General features: G+C 38.3%; 1 protein-coding gene across 3 annotated transcripts in view; it reads right to left on the bottom strand.

Annotated features, from left to right (window-relative positions):
* Positions 1 to 7037: 7037 nt before the first annotated feature.
* pns (pinstripe) overlaps positions 7038 to 21403 on the bottom strand; it is an 84353-nt gene continuing 69987 nt past the window's right edge. The window contains exons 6-13 of one of the 3 annotated variants that reach the window (XM_065222245.1): positions 11110 to 11323; positions 10790 to 11054; positions 10664 to 10699; positions 9770 to 9902; positions 9311 to 9707; positions 9136 to 9254; positions 8431 to 9075; positions 7038 to 8371 (exon numbers count right to left, since the gene is read on the bottom strand). In XM_065222245.1, coding sequence (XP_065078317.1) covers positions 8182 to 8371; positions 8431 to 9075; positions 9136 to 9254; positions 9311 to 9707; positions 9770 to 9902; positions 10664 to 10699; positions 10790 to 11054; positions 11110 to 11323 — 1999 coding nt within the window. In that variant the 3' untranslated portion in view covers positions 7038 to 8181. Of the gene's footprint in view, positions 8372 to 8430; positions 9076 to 9135; positions 9255 to 9310; positions 9708 to 9769; positions 9903 to 10177; positions 10517 to 10663; positions 10700 to 10789; positions 11055 to 11109; positions 11324 to 21403 lie in introns of all 3 variants that reach the window. The other 2 variants (XM_065222244.1, XM_065222246.1) reach the window with 2 other exon arrangements.

The following is a 21403-nucleotide window of genomic DNA, read 5'->3' as shown; positions in this document are numbered from 1 at the left end:
GAGTAAATGTGAATTTCCTAGATTGATGAAAACATTTTGATTTTGTTTTCGAAATTTAGGATCACCAATCTCATAATAAATTTCATAGTATAAGAATCTAAACAAATTTAAAGTCTCACAATCCTGAAAATTTTCTTAAATTCCAAATTTTTTAAGATTTCTGTTATCTAATACAGACCTCAAGAATTTTCCCTGGATTCAATTTGCAATTAAATTCAAGATTTCTTAAACAATTTTAATCAAATCTTTCACTGCTTAAATTTTGGTATTATGACCCATTCAGTCCGGTAGTGTTCGGCGTATTGATTTAAATAAATTTCTTTTTCTCAGTCAATTCTGGTGCTTTAAAATTCAATTTTCACACTGCCATACTCTAGCGGAACTACCCTCTTCAGAACTTTTTCAAGCTAATAAATTATCACACATGTTAGATAGCATTTCCAGCTAACTCTGAAAATCATAAACTTCACGAATGAAGTAACAAAAAACACTTTGAATCTGATTTTCACAACAAGTGTGTTTGTGCTAAATAAAATCTTTGATCATGTATGGATGCAGCAAGGTCCATTCAACAAAATTCAACCTTAAATTTCAACGGATGGAGTCCAAATTCATCTTGGTAGAAAAAGCAAACCATTTTTGTTAATGAAAATACGTACTTTTGTGAATTGAAACCTAATTTTATAAACAATTGTGAGTGCTAATAAAATCTTCCATAACGTGTGTTTTTAACAAGGGCTTTTTTATAAAATTTGAAAGGGTGGAACAGAAATACAACTATTCGAATTTACTTAATGCATTTCAGACAGAAAAACGAGTAAATTCGAGAAAATCGTGCAAACAATCTCGTAAAAAATTGCGTTGAAAGAGAACCAGTGCATAGTGTTGATCATACTTTTTTTTTTTTGGTGTAGGGTCCAAAGATTTCCTTGGAGTTTTTTCACAGTTTCAATATTTCATTATCAAAATGAACTCAAGAGCTGTCCCAAAGAACCAGTTCATCTTAGTGAGCTGAACGGGGCAGATCCACTCAGTAACAATGACATGAGTAACTTTTTCCACCTCTAAGTAGTACTGAGAAATTATGTAGGAGAAATGACGGCTTCGGCATGACAGACTATTTTCGGCAACACAAATTGAAACACTATTTTCACTGGATTTTCTTACGAAAACACTTCGCTGAATGCATGTAAACGATTCTTTATGCTTTCAGCTTCAATTTGACTATATTTTTACCACTGAGAAAAAGCAATCTAGCAAGGTTTTCTTGAAATGCAACATACGCACTACAAATTGTAGCTGATTTCGAGTTGCCGATAATAGAACAGCAGATTTACATGCAGTTCAAATGGAACGGTTGCCGAAGAAAAACTGGTTGCCGACAATAATCGCACTCACTAGAGAAGATTGGAGCTTTGCAAAGGCGTTTCAAAACAGTTTTTGACAATTCTTTCGACTGAAATTGTTAGAGCAGCTGGCAGCAAAAGATTGTAAACAAACCAATACTGCATATGTGTGCGTTCCTTAGAGAAAAAGGCTATAGAAAGAAGGTCGCTGCTTAGGTTGCCGAGAATACGTAAATTCCCCTAGCAGAAAATCAAGGCAAGTTAAAGGATCATGAACAAGCCATCGTAAATGCGGATTTGTTAGAACAAGGTGGCCAAATCTAACATTTTTTCATCGTCTTCAAGATTCAATTAATTTTAAGCACAAAACTAAAAACGCGGAGGGTGGTTTCGCTTCTGGAAATTGGTAATTTTCCTGGTGAATTCAGATTTTTGAAGAGCCAAAAAAAAAAAAAATCAGGGATGCCCTATTGAAAATTTAACGATTTTCAAAATGGACGAATTTTTAGTGTTCACTCGGTTGACGACAGTAGCAGACCACTCTCAATGTGTGTTACACGATCGTCTGTTTACTCGGCAGCAACCATTGTTTGGTCCTCCTCATTGTTCTTCATCAGCAGTTCATTCAGTCGATGTGTTGTCGATTATGGAAAGCAACCGTTTCGTGATGAATGTGTGAGTGCTGACCACGTTATGCTTCATTGCTGCAATGGAAGCGCTCTGACCCCCGTTGGCGAATCTGCCATACAATGAAACAACTGAAAGCTGCTCCCGTTCTGGTGGAGGAGGATTGTTGGATAGCGGAAGGTTAAAAGTTTATTGTGTTGCACCTTTTGACTGTAGTTTTAAGATGTATTGTATAGTGAACAATAATCCTCGGCTCTGTAAAATTAATTCGGTTGAGCCTTATCAAATAAACTAATAGGCAAAACAAATGGACGAATTTTCGCAAAAATGTGAATCATTGCCACACATTGTCACACAAATCGGAGAAGGTCGATACAAAAATTATTATTTTTTCGCTATTTGGCCTGAAACTGCTCTATGCTCAAAATTCTATTTATTAAAAAAAAAAAAATCATGGATTTAGGGAAAATGCACAAATGACATAGCATTTTAGGGTGACCAGCCATCTAGAAAAATACGCTACAAGAGTGACAGGGTCCAAAGTTGGTCTTTCATGAAACGTAAAGTTTATTAACGTTTCATGAAACACCAACTTTGGCCTCCCTCCCCTTGTAGCGTATTTTTAACATGGACTGGTCACCCTTAAATGCTACGTTATTTATTCATCTTGTCTTAGGGGAAAAGTTCTGAAAACTGGACATTTTACCAGTAAAATCGGAATTTTCAGGTTAATTTTGTTTTCCTTCCAATACTATTCTGCAAGATGGTTCTGTATCCGGGTGCGTAGCTACTCTGGTTTATTACCCTGCCTATGTTTTGTTTAGTTATAGGAAGGACGCGTTTTGCAAGCAAAAAAAAGTTTAATTTTTTAAGCTTCTTATCTTATTGAATCTTATCTGAGAAGCTTCGTTTTTGCTTGGAATTTTTACTCATGCAGCTGATCTCTCAATTCTTATATTTTTCGTCCTCTAGGTCCTTGCATAGAAAATTACAGATAAAATTTCTCTAAAAAAGTCCAATATGTCTGTCAACTTGACATGCGTTTTGCTTGGGGCACTACCAGTTATTTCCGCTTTTAAAGGGTGATACGGTCAAAATTTGGTCAAGGGAAAACGCGTGTAAATCGGTGAAGTCGTTTATTTAAAAAATCAAATTAAATTTCTTTTTCAAGTTCAATTAGTATAAAATTCAGGAAAAATATTCAGTTAGGCTTCCGCTTTTCCAAATCCGAATTGCCGGGCCTTACGCTTGACCCCTGCCATCAGATTTTGTACAGCCACCTTGTCCACCTTCTTCGCCGCAGAAAGCCAGTTTGCCTTGAACTGCTGCTCGCCCTTAGCAGTTTTTTTGGTCTTCTTTAGGTTCCGCTTGACAATAGCCCAGTATTTCTCAATTGGGCGGAGCTCTGGCGTGTTGGGAGGGTTGTTGTTGGCACGTTGTTGGCGGCGTACCACTCCATGGCCTTTTTACCGTAATGGCAAGATGCCAAATCCGGCCAAAACAGTACGGAACAACCGTGTTTCTTCAGGAAAGGCAGCAGACGTTTATTCAAACACTCTTTCACGTAAATTTCTTGGTTGACAGTCCCGGAAGCTATAAAAATGCTGCTTTTCAAGCCACAGGTACAGATGGCTTGCCAAACCAGATATTTCTTTGCGAACTTTGACAGTTTCATGTGCTTGAAAACATCTGCTACCTTTCCCCTTCCTTTTGCCGTATAAAACTCCTGTCCCGGAAGCTGCTTGTAGTCGACTTTGACGTAGGTTTCGTCGTCCATTACCACGCAGTCAAACTTCGTCAGCATCGTCGTGTACAGCCTCCGGGATCGCGCTTTGGCCGTCGTATTTTGTTTATCATCGTGATTTGGAGTCACTACCTTCTTGTAAGTCGATAGTCCGGCTCGTTTTTTGGCTCGATGCACGGTTGTAGACGATACACCCAGCTTATTTGCGGCATCTCGGAGAGAGAGGTTAGGGTTTCGCTTGAAACTACCGGCAACTCTCTTTGTCGTCTCAGCGGCTTCCGGTTTTCGATTTCCCCCCGATCCAGACTTCCTGGCTGTCGACAAACGTTCCCCAAACACTTTAATTACATTTGTAACGGTTGATTTGGCAACTTTTAGCGATTTTGCCAACTTTCCGTGCGAGTAGCTCGGATTTTCGCGATGCGCGAGCAAAATTTTGATACGCTGCTCTTCTTGCTTGGACGGCATTTTGACAACTGAAGAGTGAATTCCAAAATCAAAATAGGAGCAACATTCTACACACACTTCTTCAAAATGAGGGGTGTTCAGGTTTTTTAAATGCAAAATTGAAAGAAATACGTCAAGTTGATATTGACCAAATTTTGACCGTATCACCCTTTACTAGCCAACTACGGAAACAATCAATTCTCTGCTGGCTCAATTCGATAGTAGAGACTCATATGGGTTGATGCATATATTATGTCATACTCTTAGGGGGGGTCTAAGATTTTGTGACAAGCAATGCATTAGGTATAGGAAAAACGTCTCGAATGGGGGGGGGGGAGGTAATTTTTTGCTCGATTTAGCGTGACATAATTAATGCATGGGCCCATCTTGCAAGAAATGGACAATCTTAGAAATTGATCAGCAAATTGTCGAGATCTCTTCAGGTCAATAGGTGGTAGGGTAGGGCTCTACTTTGTCGTAATACCATTTTTCCGTTCAATCTAATAGAAAGCATCAATAATAGGTTTGTTTCGCTACTACGCTCCAAAGTTACAAATTTACATAAATTATTTTACAGGAGTTAGTATTGCTTATTGATTGCCATTCCGTCATACGAGTTTCAATTTCGTCTATACGTATTAAAAAAACCATTGGATTTTCTTCATTATACAAAGGATGCAGTGGCGTCGCCTTAACCTCAATCTACCTGTGCATCAACTATCAAAACATAAACAATTATCAAAATATTGCTTGCAATGGATAGATATCGAGTTAACTAGAAGATTAAGTGTATTTTTCAACACATTCGAGTATGAATATGGCATTAAATCTGTTTTTGAAGTTGGTGCACAGGTAAAAAGTGAGTTTACGCGACGCCACTGAGAGGATGGTAGAATAAATTGATTCGCTAGGAGCGCTTCTTTTAATTTTGAGAACAATTGGTGTAAATATGTATACTAGACAGATGCAAAATTTGACATTTTCGCTCCACAGTGCTCAACCGGTTCCAAATCGGGTCCAGATTAGCCTCCCAAGGTTTGAACTGGTTTGGTAAGAAACTGATTGGGCACAAACCATTTGAAGTTTATATGGGAATTACTATGGGAAAACCAAACTTTTTCTTCGTAGTCTTCTATTCTTCTTCTATATTGCACCGTTAAAAATTTCTATAGTTATTCTCAGCTATAACTTTGCGGAATATTGTTTTTCAACCAAACATTTGGAAATGCTCTCGCAACGTGGGGCTTTAGGTAGTGATGAAAACGTCGCTAGAACTATTCCACAGCCGCAGTCAGTTTATGAGCAAAAGAGGGACGCACATTTTTTGCCCATACTTCAAGTCTCCGCGTCAGGGCTGGCAAATGTCATTTTCAATGAAAGATCTCACGCGATATTTACAGAGATACTTCTGTCACTTTCATTGGATGAGAAAACGATGATAGAGATTTTCTTCAAAATCTCATCGAATTTTTTGTCATGACAGAACGTGACAGTGTTGTGATCATCGTAATTACTAGCTCATTTAATGCTATTAAAGTTACTTGTACCGGGGAAATCTTAATAATATATTCACTCTACCGATTAAATACATACGGTTGTTTGCTTAAATTAATCTAAATCAGTTAGAAATGTTGATGGCAAGACTGCATAAGAATTATTCTCATGAGTGCTTTATCATTGGAAAATGACAAGAAAGCTAATGATAGGTAGTTTCATCTCGTGATGGTGAGAGGACCTGTTTTCTCATCGTCACATGACGGCCGTGATATTTACCAGCTCTGCTCCGCGTACATCGTACGGGTTAGGCAAAAGATGTGCGTCTATTTTTAAAAAACTGTCGCATTAATGGCCCTTCGCTCATTTTCAACTTCTATTCAATTTTCATACTGCCGTACTCTAACGGAACTATCCACCTACTCTCTTCTAAAGATCATTCTCTAGCTAATAAATTATCACACTAAAGCTTCATGTTAGCATTTCCAACCAACTCCATCAATAGGGGAAATGTCTCTAATGTTGACCTATGGATCTAAGATTGGGCCCATCGTTAAAAATCCGCTATTTATCAATTGTATCTAGATAAACGCGTCATTGGGACGTTACTAATGGATTTTTTTGGTTGCTATTGAAAATCTAGTCGATTGATGAATTTATGTATGGGCCTAAATTAGGGACACTAAGGCCGACATTACCTGAATTTCCCCTATTAATTGTTTAAGAGATTGATAATCTTATGGCATGATCAAGCAACTGTTTTGTGGACAACACTGTATTCTGCAGTGTGACATAGTAACCATGATGTTTTAGCTCTATTCTACGCGCCAGAAAAACCAATGTTGCCTGCTGAGCAGTTGATTGAGCATAATCATAATCAATAATAACTTTTGATCCTTACATTTTATCGAAGTTTTAGTTAGTTTTAGTTTTCATGTTGGAAGTTTTAGAGCAGAGTAATAGGGTGAATTATTAGATAGATAAGAACACAAAATTTGGTTTTCCCATATTAATTTCCATATAAACTTCAAATGGTTTGTGCCAAGTCAGTTTCTTACTAAATGAGTTCATATTTTGGAAGACTAATCAGGAACCAAATAAGAACCGTTTGAACACTATGGAGCGAAAATTTCTAATTTTGCATCAGTCTAATGTATACTTTGCGCTCTTATATTGTTTATTCAATTTTGAAAACACTTTATATCACTCAATGTCGGCATCTTTCACGGGATTATTGAACCCGACTAGCTGCATTTTTTGACAATAGCGAGAAAAAACGAAATCGAGAAAGGTCGCTGGACTCAAATTTAGGTTGATATTGCTTAAAATTTGGATTGATTTATTATTCTGACAGTCGTTGCTGGAACTAAACACACCTATTTGGATTGAAATAAATTTATTTTCAGTATTCCTTGTTTACAGTTATGGACAATATCTTCACATGGCTTTCCACCACAAAAACTTAAATCTAATATTCTGCCTACTGCCAGCGCTACAACGAACACATACATAATAATTATATCAATTAAAAGGTGCGTGCGTGTAAGAGAAAATGCTTTCAACACCGTTTACCACAATTAGTTTTGAGATAAAATTAATTTCCCGTATTTGCAAGATCATGAAATGCAATTCAAGCTGATAGTCTCCTTTTTGGACTTTGAACTGGTTTGATAAATTTCACTGGAGGTTACTAGAATGAATTCCAACCTGTTGGATTTGATGTGCACCTTTACTTCTTCCGAAGACGGCATAACTGAAAGTTTCGATAATTTTTTTTAGCTAAGTAATTCCAATATTGTTGTTCTGTTTCCACCAATGACTAATGAATCGGTAATGCTTTGACTAATATCGATGCTAGTTGCTCTAGAGGATTGCTCAGTGAATGCGGTGAATATCATTTGTTCGCTGCGTGAATAAGCCTTAAACTAAACTACAATTTGGTTTGTCATTGCAAGTCGCATTTTAGTATCACACATTCAACCGTTGGGACTTACCGCCCTGGTAGCTGCTGTATTTTTAAAGTATGATAAACTATAAGCACTAGTTTCTACAATTTTTCACTCTTTTTGTTTTTTTATTCATAGCCACGCTAATGAAAGTTATGGAGTTAGAATTTAATGTTTTCACTTCTTTCCAGCTGAGTTTTGGCACAAACTTGATTTTCTTTTCTGTTAGATTTTAACATAAAAACCTAAACGTAATTATTACAAACTACAGCAAATCAACGAGTTTCACTAAAAACATACAAAACTATAACGTAAATCAAACCAATGTTCGAAAATAATAATAATAATAGTAATATGAATAACATCTCAGGAACAAAAAATTGCTCTAATAATCTTTGGCCATCGATTTCGATTATTCAGTTGCGGTTACGTGTCAGTTCATGAGTCGTTTAAATTAGGTAAAAAATTAGGTATCCTAAACAGAAATGAGTTTCTTCGGGGAGGAAACTAACCACTAGTGAGTATTATGTTTATTCAGAATTTTGCTTTCGCACCATGCTTTACAACCAATTTTTGTTCAACAGTGAGATCCGATTCCCTGAGTGATCGAGTTCTCCAGCACTATGTGGAATTCATCCAGTGGTTCCAGGATCTGCCTAAGGAATGTCAGTAGACCCTTCTTGCGCATGAAGCTCTGTTCTTCGTACATCTCGGTGGTGACACGGGTGTACGCCATTGGGACCAGCATCCGATGCAGGAGGTGTTCCCTGAAATGTTGGTTATAGTTAGATGATTTCAAGACTACAGTTCATCTACGCAGACGTACCGTATGCTCAAACAGATAAACAATTGAAAGCGACCGTCTTTCCCGAGGGTCTGTTTAACGTTGTTGATCTCGTCCATCAGATGGCAGTAGCACCGCCATACAGCCAAAAGTTCATGTTTTGCCACGGGAGGAAGCGGTGTCGTGGATGCCTGTGGCGGAGATTCTGGGCTGGATCCACTGTTTGGAGGTGAATTGCTGGCTGACCCTCCACCGCGGACCATTTCGACAGTCTCTTCTACCAAGCTGGCCTCGAACTGTTCCTTTACCCGTATAAAGTAATCCCAAAGATAGAGGTTCCGGCCGAACAACCGTTGCGAGCGGAAGCCACAGAGGAATGCCTGTTCCAGACACTTGACCAGTCCGTTTTCACCGCATAGGAGGTTCGTGAGGGAACTGGCGTCCCGTTCGCGACTGGGTCGGTAGTGCCACTTGACGATTGCGTTGACGCAGTCTCCCAGCATGTGCTGGATATCCGAGGGACGGACTTCCGGTCGCTGTATGCTAGGGCTACGGGTTCGCGGTGGAGTACGACAAGCTTCTACCAGCTCTTCACTGTCTACGGTTCGCGGTATCAGTTGACCGATCAGTAACCGTTCGATGGAGCCATCGTCGATGCCTCGGCCCAGCCATCGACCGCAAGGGAATCTACAATCGAGAAAGTTTGGACTAATTTTGAAGAAGATGTGGATGATAATGATTAAGTACTTGTAAGTGTGTCCAGTAACTTCGTTCCTGACGACCACGTGCTCCACCAGCCATTTGGAGGACATTCCAGTGTCGTCATGACCGACCCGTAGTGAGGTTAGTATACCCAAGGTTTTATGCTGCAATTATAACAATGAAGTAGACAGCAATTGTATACTAAATAATATTGCCTTACATGAAACACAAACTCCAACGAATGCCGTGGAACGTTGATCAGCTGCGTTTCGCCCAGCGTTCCCGAGATGGCAATCCACACGTTTGCCGAAGTGGTAGCTGCACTGCCCTTCTTCGAAGGGAAAATTACAACCCGATACGGCAGCATGGTAGTGGGATACGTGTTGGTAAAGCAAAAGTAATCCACCGCGTTCAGTGTCAGCAAATGGTAAAGGAACTGTTCGACTTCATCGTCACTTCGCACGAAAGCGGATCGCTTGTAGAGCTGCCGCAGAAGAGGTGTATCGGTGAGAAGTGAGCGTAGATGACGCGACAGTAGTTTCTTCTCCAATGCAAGCCGTACCCAAGCCCGGGCGTAACCGATGTGGGTTTTGATGTCCGTCATGGCTTGTATGTTCCTGGATGGAAAAAGTTGGATCATGTCAGAGAAGAACCATTGAATCCATTGGGTTCTACTAACCTTATGTCGAATTCCAGAGATTCAGGTAGTGGACGTAACTGTTCAGGTCCCAAACTTTTGCGATCCCGTGACTTGGAGCGACCTCGCGTTGGCGACGAGTACAGCTCTGGTTCAATGGCCAGTGCCGAAAGGTCTTGAGGGAGGAATTGAGTAATTAATATCTAATGGACAGCGTGGTCTATGGTACTAAAAATAACTGAAAAGTGAATATCTACGAATTAGCACATTAGTGAATCAAGCCAAGCACTACCCTCCGGATTAGTCTCATCATTAGTTCGCGCTCATTACCCGATACGGTGTTAGTCTCCAGTTGTCAATAAAATATGTCGATAGATCAATAGGGTTAAACCTGCCCTTCGGAGCATTTTTGAGATTTTTGTTTTAGTTAGATCACAGTCCCGAACTTACCGTTGATACTACCAGAGCTGGATACGCTGACGTATCGGTTACCCACCAAATTCGCAATGATACTGGGTAGGACAAAGTTACTGAGTCGACTGGCTGAGGTAGGTGACATTTCCGGTGAGGACAACGAAATGGGCTCATTGCGGTGGGCCACCGTCGGGGGTTTCTTAAGGGTACGCTTCAGCCGGATAATACTGTTAAACTTGATCTTACTGCTAGTGTTACTAGTGTTGGGACTACCACCGTTACTACTATTGCTGTTGGGTGATGCAGTGGGACTAATGGTGAGCCTAGTAGGTTTACCATTGCTAGTGAAGCTTGATTTTGGGCTAGTGCAGCTAGCTACATCGAACGAAACAAAGAGGGAAACGTTGAAATTAGGCACATCAAACTGAAGCACAGATACAAGGAGAAATAAATGTTTGGCTACTAAATAAACAATATGAAACAAGCTAGATGATTTTAAAAACTAAGGACATATAGACGTACGTTCCCTCCGTTTTCTCAAACCCGTCCACGCCAAGGCTGCATGTGTTAGAAGATGTTCGTACTTAGATCATTTAGGACAGAAGCATTTGTTTTGTGTGTGTAATGATTCGTATAACATAAACTTACCAGGCGAAAGGTAATTGTTGCCATTCTGTTTGCCCTGTGTCTTATCCTTGCTGTCCAAATAGGCCGTCAGGTGGGCCCAGAGAGCTGATTTACCCTGTTTGTTCACCACTCCATGGGACCACACCTTCTCCATGAGATCACACAGCGAAGCGATCATCGTGTTCTCCTCCACTCCGGTGACGGATGTTTCTCCGCTAAGACCCAGTTCGATTGCTTCCGTACCCATCTTCTCCAGCAGCATTCGTTTGGTTTTGCTTTTGCAGTCCTGAAATGGAATCATTAGATAAGAACCCCTATTTTTGAAGTCATTAAATACGAACCTTCAACAACTTCTCCACAAAAGTCCAGTTCGCTTGTGCCAAAAGAGCCGGACTGATCTCCGTGCCGGACAGATTCGCCGAATTCCGGTTCGACTTGTTACCACCGTCGTTCTCCTTATTTCCAACTCCTCCTGCACTGCCGCCGCCGTCCAGGGAGATTTCCTTCACTTTCCACTTGGAACTGCCATTCTTGACCCGCCGCAGACTGCTACCCCTAGAGAAGGGATGATACAAATTTGTTTGCAAAAAGCTGTGCTTTAGATTCGATCCGATATTTACTGGTGATCCCCAAAAGACGAAATGAAAATGTTTCCAACCAATACGATAACAAAAATTGAAACTCACTCTTCATGCATTGGATCCACGTGTGTGACGACGGGGGTGTAATGTGCTCGACTGGCATGTGTGTGTGTGCGCGCGTGTGTATGTACAAGCAAATAAAAATCCTTACCTGATTTGATGGGACTGTCGGAAAGCTGCGAATTTTAAGACTGAAGATGGCCTAAAATGGATCTTAACTGTCATAAGGTTAGACGAACGAAATGCAAGTGCACAATTTTTTTATAGGACTGATTTATAAAATCTAAGCGAAGTAATTCGGTTTCATATTCAATGTTGTTGTTTGAAGAACAAAGTTGGGCAAAAGTGAAAACAATTGTGGTAAGTCGTGTTTCCGACTCGGGACTCCGGGATACCAAAATTCACGTTTCCCGATTCCCAGGAATCTAATTCGGCTTCCCGGGAAACGGATAAATTTTTGAAAAATCATGATTATTAAACGTTTTTACTAAAAATATATCACACCACACGGGAATCAATTTTGGAGAAATTTACTTTATATTTCTGGGGTGAATCGCAAGAAACTTACACACTTAGAAATTCCTAATTTCACACGTGACGGAATCCATCTTTGACATAAAGGATGAGACGTAAACAAACATGTCATGTAAAATTAAGTGCTCTGAGACTGAAAAGTTCGTTACTCGACAAAAAGTACATTTGATTGAGCTGAATTTCGCATCTATTATGTCTCAATTTTATGTCAAAATTGACGCTCGTATATGTCAGTCTCAGAGCACCTAAATTTACATGAAATTTTCTAAGTGTGTGCTTTAAATATATATTTTCATTTTACGTCATATACGTCATGAAACCTCTGTTGATGTGTTTCATGAAAGACGAAACTATCAAAGTCGAGCGCTCTTTCGCTCGTCCGTTTCAACGAAGCTTGAAAGAAAGACCAATGGAGCGACAGGAGAAAGAGAGACAAGCGATTGAACATTTCTAGATAGAGCTGGAATTAGGGCGGAACAGCTTTTGTAAACAATGACTTCTCTCGATGATTTCTAGAAACTCAAGGCTCGCCCAATCAAATCAATATCACCATCAGGTATGGGAAGTCTTCCCCTATCCCATGCCTGTGTTGGTTTGCGTTGGCGCACCTTGAATTCCTAGAAATCATCGAGAAAAGCCATTGTTTACAAAAGCTGTTAGGCCCTAATTCCAGCTCTATCTAGATTTGTTTGTGCACGCCGACTGAGGTTCTAGAATGCTGCGAAGCTGTTCGACTTTAACAGAAAAAGAAAGCCAGCAGTCTCTTCGTCGCATCGATTTGGTCGATTGAAGCTGATATTGTGACGCCCGAGTACGTATACGTATATCCACTGATGAAAACATAACCGTTTAGATCAATAGTTTATTTTTGAATACAAATTTTACACCAGAAACTGTTTTGAATACAAAAAAATTTGCTAGCGGTGATTAAAAAAAAAAATTAAACATTGAACTTTAGTTTTTTGCTGAATAGGGTAAATGACGGCTTCGGAAATACCTTATTCTATTATCGTCAGGGGGTAAACAACGTCCTTGAGAGCTCAATTTTGGCATGTGGATACATTGCGTTTCAGAGCACCTATTGGCCAAATTTGAGTGCTCTAGGACTTTGTTTACCCCCTGACAATAATACGTTAAGGTATTGCTGAAGCCGACATCTCCCCTACTAAAAACCGGAACATTTTCAGGGTTGTACGGGGAAGTGAATTTGAAAATTAAAATTAAGGAATTTGAAAAAAAAAATACAACGTAGACAAAAACTACGCAGATTGTTTTTTCGAGGTTTTAGAGCAGCAGGAATTGACCACTTTGTCAAGCAGTTTTGGCGTAACTTTCTACCAGCTATTTCACAAAACTGGACCAACTAATTTCTATTTTTTTATGAAACGCACAAATGTTGGCTACTTTTCAAAAATCTCAAAATAATGTTTTATTTCAAAGTTCACGTGGTAGTAAACGTCATTTTAACTGCTCGAATTAAGTGGTTAATTGAAATTTTTGTTAAGGTCCGAGTTATGAGTTATTTATATTTATTTCAGAATCATAAAAGTACTTCAGAATCATAATAAATTATATGTCAACAAAATGAGTGGTATAGTAAAATCTTGTTATTGTTCAATTCTGGGATTCCAACAAGCATTAAAAGTTTACAGATTATAGAAAATGCTCCACGTAACGGTTATATTTGTGTAACATTTTCTTAGTTAAAGAATACGATATTCCTCCCCTAGAACTAGTGTTTCATAGCCGGGAAATTTACCAAAATTCACGTTTCGTGATTCCCGAGAAAAAATTTAAATGTATTTTTTGGGAGAAAATCTATGAATTTTCCCATAAGAGTCATAAGAAGCAGTGATGCAAAATATCATGACACTCACGTGACACTCGTCTTCGCATCAACCGACTATCGCTGACAGATCGTTTTGTCACGCAGTGAGAGTTAGAGCCATGGCAAACAACAATCACCAGTAATGGTCGCTGCTCACAAGCAAAACGTTACACTTGCTGCTGATGATGAAAAGCATAACGAAAACAGTGAAGACTTCTGCACTACGATCATGAGAAAAAGCGAAACGACAGAAGAAAATGAAAACAATGCCTACGCATTCCAAGTTCGTCTCGGCAGGCGCGACTGTGTGAGTTACAAACAAAGCAGGCAACATGAAACGGAAGCTGTTGGGCTCACTCACCAACACACTCACATAAGTAAGCAAAGCAGCAATTGCTTCAAAACGAGCACAGAATGATCAGATCGGTGATGGATGACAACAGAAGACGACACTCACCAGTTGCTTTTTACTTCTTTCGTCAACTTGATGGATGGTCATGGAGAGAGCTTCGACGAGCACATTGATAGGAATGTACAAAGCGTTACTACCATCAGCTGTTTGGCGATCGTGATTGTGATAGGTCGCAACTCTGATAAGAAGCATCTATGCAGTAAGATTATAGAAATATCCAGAGGAACTCTAAAGATCTTCTACAGGAAATCGGAAGAATGCTCTGAAGTGAAATTAGAGAAATGTTCTAAGGAAAGCCAGAATAAATTGAGGGAGTCCAGGAGAAACTGTCGAGGAAATCAGAAGACATTTAGATTCGAGGCCAAAAATACTTATCAAGGAAATCTGCAGAAACTGAGATGTCGAAAAAACTAATTAAAAACGATTAAATGGAATCTTCCAATGACATCTTAAAAAACTTGCTCAAGAAGTTGGTTGAACTTCCCAGCGGAAGTCAACAGAAGCTACCGTGGAAGCAAGAAGGACTTCTGGAAGAAGGTTCCGAAGAAATCAGATGACTGTTTCTAGGAAAATTTGAGGAGACTTCTGCGATAATTCGGTTATATCTCTGGGTCAACAAAACTCATGAGATTCCTTAGTCGAAAAAAATCAGAAGAAGTCGGATGAAAAATCGTCGGCAGCTCCGGATTTTTTTTGATTTAAGTAAAAATGTTAAAATGAAGTGTTTAAATTATTTTTAAATACTCACTATCATTTGGATGAGTACTTAAGGGGGTTAGATTTTGAAAAGTTCTTTAGTGGGAATGACACTGATGAAGACTGCACATTGTAGTCGAAATACGTATCTGTCATGGATACCAAAATTAATTATGTGGAATTAAATGGAAGATAACCTTTTTTGCTGTTTTATTTAAGCATTCCGCTAACAACCCAATTTCATTACTTCATTAGAAGCGGCTCCCGTTCTGGTGGAGGAGGCTTATTGGATAGCGGAAGATAAAGTGTTTATAGTGTGGTACCTTTTGACTATAGTTTTAAGATGTATTGTATAGTGAACAAGAATCCTCGGCTCTGTAAAGGTTGAACCTTATCAAATAAATTAATAAGCAAAAAAAGGGTGATTTTTCAAAAGGGCGTATCTTATCTGATTAAGTGATTAAGTGCATGGAGGGACTAAACAAAATGAACGCTAAAAATTTGGAGGTGTACATTCAACTGAAAATTTCTGATGGAAAGTTCGCTACACTGTAGTGAATGTAGAAGCTAGATTTATTCATTTTTCTGGTGCATAATTTGCATCGTTCTGATGAATGCAAGCTTAATTAAAAATTAATGGTGGAAAATTTGCAGCATTCTGGTGCATGAAGAGGCAAAACCTGAAAATTGCACCACAAAGATACATGGTGAAACAAACTTCACTGTCAATTTTTGGTGCACCGTTCTGGTGAATGGAGGAACATGCTTTATTGGAAATTTCTGGTGCAAAATTTTCATCGCTCTGGTAAACAAAATGAACGAAATCTGGTGGCAATCTAAAGGCACAAGCTTTATTTAAAATTAAGCTATATTGAAAATTTCTGGTGGAAAATCTGCACCGTTCTGGTGAACGGAAGGGCAAGCTTTTTGGAAAATTTTTGGTCCTAAATTTACATCCTTATGCTGAATAGATAAACAAACTTTAATAACAGTTTCTGGTGTAAAATTTGCACTATTCTGATGATTGGACGGAAGCTGCTTTACTAAAAATTTATGATGAAAAAGCTGAAAATAGGGGCAAGCTTTACTTGGTGAAAAACCTGAAACATTTTGATGATAGGATAAGCAAGCTAAATTGAAAATGTCTGGTGGAAAATGGAAAAAGAAAATCTGCACTAATCAGAAGATTGGAGAAGCGATTTTTATTGAACATTACCGGTTAAAAATTTGCATCGTTCTGATCAATTTAAATTTTCTGGTGTAAAATTTTATGGGAGCAAGTTTGTATTGAAAATTTCTGGTGTAAGATTTGCAACAATCTGCTGTATGGAGAGGCAAGCTGAATTGAAAATTCCTGATGTAAAAATTGCACAGTTCTGGTGAATGGAGGGGCAAGCTTTATTGAATATTTCTGGTAGAAAAACTACAGCGTTTTGGTGAATGGGCGGGCAACTTAAACTTGACTTACGAGGAGAACCTCAATGGAAAAGATTTCTGGGGATAATTCCATGAAAATTCTGCGAATAATTTATATTGAATCCTGCAGATAGTTCCAAGATAATTTCGAAAATAATACCGAGAGAATCAAATTTTGAATGAAATTCCAAAGGGATGTTGAGAAAAATTTCAAGGGAATTCCGAGGATCATTTCAAACTCATTCTGGGAAGAAATTCTGGAGGATGCAGAGAAAATTCTTAATAAATAAACTTTAATAACAGTTTCTGGTGTAAAATTTATTTTTATTTTTTTATTTTATGGGAATTTCAGTTTCAAGGTGTTATGAGAAAAAAAAAATTCTAAAATGTTCCGAGAAGAACCTCAAGGATATTGAATTCTTATGACAGTTCCAAAATATTTCTAGGGAAAACTCAAAAAAAATCTGCGGATAATTTCTAATACATCTTGCAGATAGTTCCAAGATAATTTTGAAAAGAATACCGAGAAAATCAAATTTTGAGGGAAATAGCAAAGGGATTTTTAGCAAAATTTGAAGTTCGAGGATAATTAATAGCTCATTCAGTTCTAGGGTTTTCTGAGAAAAAAATCATGAAGAGTTCTAAATATAATTCCAGTGGACTTCTGAGAAGAATTTCAAAAGAGCTCTTAGGAGAGTTCTAAAAAAATCCGAGAAGAACCTCATTTGTTAGGAGTATTTCACGAAAATTCTGCGTATAATTTCTAGTGAATCTTGTGTTCCAAAATAATTCCGAAAAGAATACCGAGAAAATTAAATTTTTAGTGATATTCTAAAGGGATTTTGAGGAAATTTTCAAAGGAGTAACGATAATTATAATTTCTAGCTCATTCCAGGAATATTTTTTTTAGGAAATTCTTCTGAAACTCTAAGGGAATTTAAGTTCGGAGGTGTTATGAGCAAAAGTCAAGAAAAGATTTAAAAATAATTCCAGAGGACTTCTGAGGATGGAATTTTTCGAATCTGTACAAAGTTTAAAGACAACTTTTGGATTCCCTAATTGAAAAGATTAGATTGCCATTGAACCTTGGTCTATTGTTGTCTTACTAAAAATTTGTCCAAGAATCTTCTCCGAAAATTTCAAGTCATTGTAAAAAAGTTACAGCTGTTTATGTGCGTTACAGTAAATTCGGGTTTGTCCTTTATATCATCTTTAAAACATGTTGAATTTTCGGCTTTATTTTCTGTCACCGGTACTAGCGGTACTTTGGGACGGTTCATGATCGACATTATCGATGGGATTAAATTGCCAATTTTCATTGGTTGTCTGAAAGAAGTTTGCCTTGAAGAAGATGAAACACCACCGGAGCAAAAAATAAATAAAATTAGCTAAATTAAACACAACACCATCTCCAACGCACTTTGGAGGTCTCCCCATCCCCAGATTAAATGCACCATAGAAAAAAAATGCCCCTCTTTAACAAGATTCCTGTGCACGCTAGTGGACATGGATCATTCTCATTTGAGAAACGCTTCATATTATTCAATTAATCATTTTGTTAGACCATTTTCCACAGAGATGGCGCTGTTCCGCTGGTAGGAAGTGATAAAAATCCCCATATAGAAATTGAGAGAAGTGGGAATAATTCGCTTTCGGTGCATATTCAGGTCAAAAAAAGTGAACGACAACCTAAAGAAATTAGTCAGGGGCTTTGTCGTTCAGTTTTTTTTCCCGGAAATTAATGCTAAACAAGCTACAATTAAATAAAAATGACTTTTCCCCATACAATTTTACCTGCTTTACTACCAGTCCCCAGAGAGCCAAAAAAAAAAATCAAATTTGAGAGAGAAATTCTCTCTCACGAGCTCAATCTCTCAACATGCCATGTATTTGGTTGACACTCGATTTGTGATTTCCCTTTCACAGATTATAAAATAGAGCACCTGTCACTACAAAACATGTCTGGTACCTCTATATATGCATTTGATTTAACATTTGAAGTCCCTCCTTTTTTACATATTCTGCGCAAAGATACTTAACATACATACATAAAATTCGGCGGGAAATTCTGTGAGGGGTGAGCTATTTTGTGTGCAGAATGTGTAAAAATGAGGAACTTCGAATAATAATCTAAACGCATATATAGAGGTACCAGACATGTTTTGTACTGCAGTGTCCTCTGTGAACAATTATAGGAAAACAGATTGTGTGTAGTTTCCGATAGATGTCACCGCAAACAACAGAAGTGACATCTGATGGAACATGAATGCAGAAGCTTGACAAAATGATTAATTGAGTGTAATCTACAGCTCTGGTCGATATTCCAGCGGAAAAACTAAGCCTACCCGACACTAACCTGACTTCTACCAAGCCCCAACCCGATGTAGACCTGACATAGACCCGTCATAAACTTTAAATTGACTCGACAACAGCACGACATTGGGTCGACATCAACCTTAAATTTGCCTTACATTGTTCCGACATCGGTTCGACTTGTCTGTTCGGGACCATTTTGCTGGGTTTCTTCCATACATCACTGTCGTATATCAAATGATAGTGAGTGACTCAATTGACAGTGACGATGAGCTTCGAATGAGAAAGGGGCTCTTCAAATTATGGTCATGTGAGAATTCGTTTTCACAGAATAGATTGAATGGTTGTATTGGTTCATCTTCAATCGAATGATATGAAAATTGACAGCACTGCTCATAGCAATCATAGAAGCTAAAGATAAAGTACTTTTTTGCTTCTCTTCTGCCTTTGTTCTCACCAAAAAGATCACCACATGTTCGACGGTTTTTACTATGAGTTGTGACAGTGTCGTATTTTCCTTATACACATTGTCACATTTTTCCTACACACATTGTTTGTCGAAGATTTCTGAACATCTCTTCCCCCATAGTGTGTGACGTACTAAATGGATAGCCCCTTACTCTTTCTTTGCATTTATCGTTTATCGTGTGAATAGGAAAACTAATTGAATGGAGCGGCGCTCTTGCATTCTGTTTGAACGAACTATCAAACATTTTGTGATAAGATTAAGATGAATTTAATAGCTTTGACGTTCCACAGCACTGCAGAAGATTAAGGAAAGTACTTGTTTCTACATGAAATTAATTCAATGCACAACATACATATTGCAGTGGTTTTAGTTTAAACTTGCAGCTGGCCATCTTAAGTTAAATATTTTCCAACCTTTCGTGAGAAAATTGGAAAAGATTAGTTTTAACAAAGTTTGCTCTAGAAAAACTAGATTGACGATGATAAAAATAGTTTATAATAATTCTTCCTATCTTTATGACGGCCCAAAGAAGGTATGCAATGTTTTTCGAAAAAACTAAAACCATAATTTGGACTATACAGTCTTATGTTTGCTACACCCAACCGGGAAATGTAAGCTTCTATTACAGATTTCATTTCGTGTAGGTTTTATACGAAAATATGCAGTCTAGAAAAACTTACTTGTACGCTGCAGTCCATTGTAAGAACTGCCATTACATTTGTTGTATAAAACATATGCAGAAGATGTAATAAATCCAACCATACGTTGGATGTAAGAGAAATTTGTTTTACGTGTATAAAAAAAGCAATTGATTTGCTACAAATTGTTAATAATTTTGCCCAACCCTGTGCTCTTCAGTCATAAACATATAATTTTTTATTCCTGCTGCTTTTAACACCGCTTATTCAGTTACTTAATTTGAAATTCCTACAATAAAACTTGCATTTTGTTCAGTCCAACTGTTGTGCAAAAAATCTAACTGTTAAATTTTGAACGAAAGATTTCTGTGGCAAATTCAAACAAATTATTTTGGAATGGTAAATAAAAATATTATGTATTTCTATAATCGAGATTAAAACCATGCTCATAAAACATTCTATTACTGCTAAACACTAACTAAAAGTACACGCATATAAAATATATAATCACTTCGTTCTGATTAGTAAACAGAACTATGCCAGCTGTTCACTCTTCGATTCGATTGGTTACCCAATTGGAGGTTGTTTGTGTGTGTGTGGATATGGGACCATTGTGGACTAATTAATAATTAATAAGGATTTCTTTTTCGTTAATTTGCTTCAAGCGTGTGACTTCATTGGAGGGGGAAAAATCAAGCATTCGATAAATATTGCAGAAGAGTACACGCGCAAAGTTGCGTGCAATCAATTGGTTTCCGTTTTCGCGATTTCTTGACGGGTTAGTTGCTTGGTTTTAGTTTGCACTGTGTTCGTCATTAGCAGGCTACTACCGCAATGGTTTTAGAATTTTGCGCAATGCCAATAATTTCGGATGCATGTACATTTTCGCACTGGAAGTTCGTGACTATCGTTTGCTTATTGCTACTACTCTAGATCGGAATTAAACGCGGGAAGACGGGTACGACCATGCAGTCATGCATTATTTGCTATCTATGTATCTTCAGAACGGTAGTGCCAATTTAGGTGAGCTGTGATTTCATCGGTTTCATCGGACATTTTACCCAATGAGCCAAGCAAGTTGATCGTCGGTTGTCGTTTGCTATGAAGGTATCGAAACAATACTATCCGTACTTGTACATACCCGAACCGTGGCAGTTTAATGAGGCGGCTAATAATTCACTGACGAGGTACGTACGGTGTTGAGTTCTATCGCCGGCGTTATCCGTTGAACCATAACCATTTCGGAAATAACATTTGTATTGAAAAATATACCATTCCGACATAACCACAAAAACATATAAATATACAAACACCCAAGAAGCGACAAACTGAAATCAACGTACCTGACTCATCGGGGAAAGGGAGCATCTTGGGGGAGCCCGATTCGTGGCGGAACGGTACCTGGTGCCGGGACTTTTAGCTGAGCACAAGATTCCGTTTCGCCCCGCCACTACGATTAAGACAAAATTCTCAAAACATGATCACAGCATTCAACACACAACTCACAAATGAAACATTACTTAAACTCTAATCACAATGAGACGCTCACTAGTATTTCAATCTGTACATCGAACATTCCAAATCAACTAGGAAACGCTACTTTACACTACCCAACTAAAATATTTACGTAACGGAATACGTTCGTAAATGAGGCACGCGAGTTTCGTCCAGGTCTCATGTGGATTTAT

This window comes from Ochlerotatus camptorhynchus, unplaced genomic scaffold (assembly GCF_037179485.1).
Source record: "Ochlerotatus camptorhynchus isolate MF236.1 unplaced genomic scaffold, CSIRO-AGI_Acam_v1.1 ptg000162l, whole genome shotgun sequence".
Taxonomy (NCBI): Eukaryota; Metazoa; Arthropoda; class Insecta; order Diptera; family Culicidae; genus Ochlerotatus; species Ochlerotatus camptorhynchus.
Note: the sequence above shows the minus strand (reverse complement) of the source record. Positions and strands in the feature narration are given on the sequence as shown.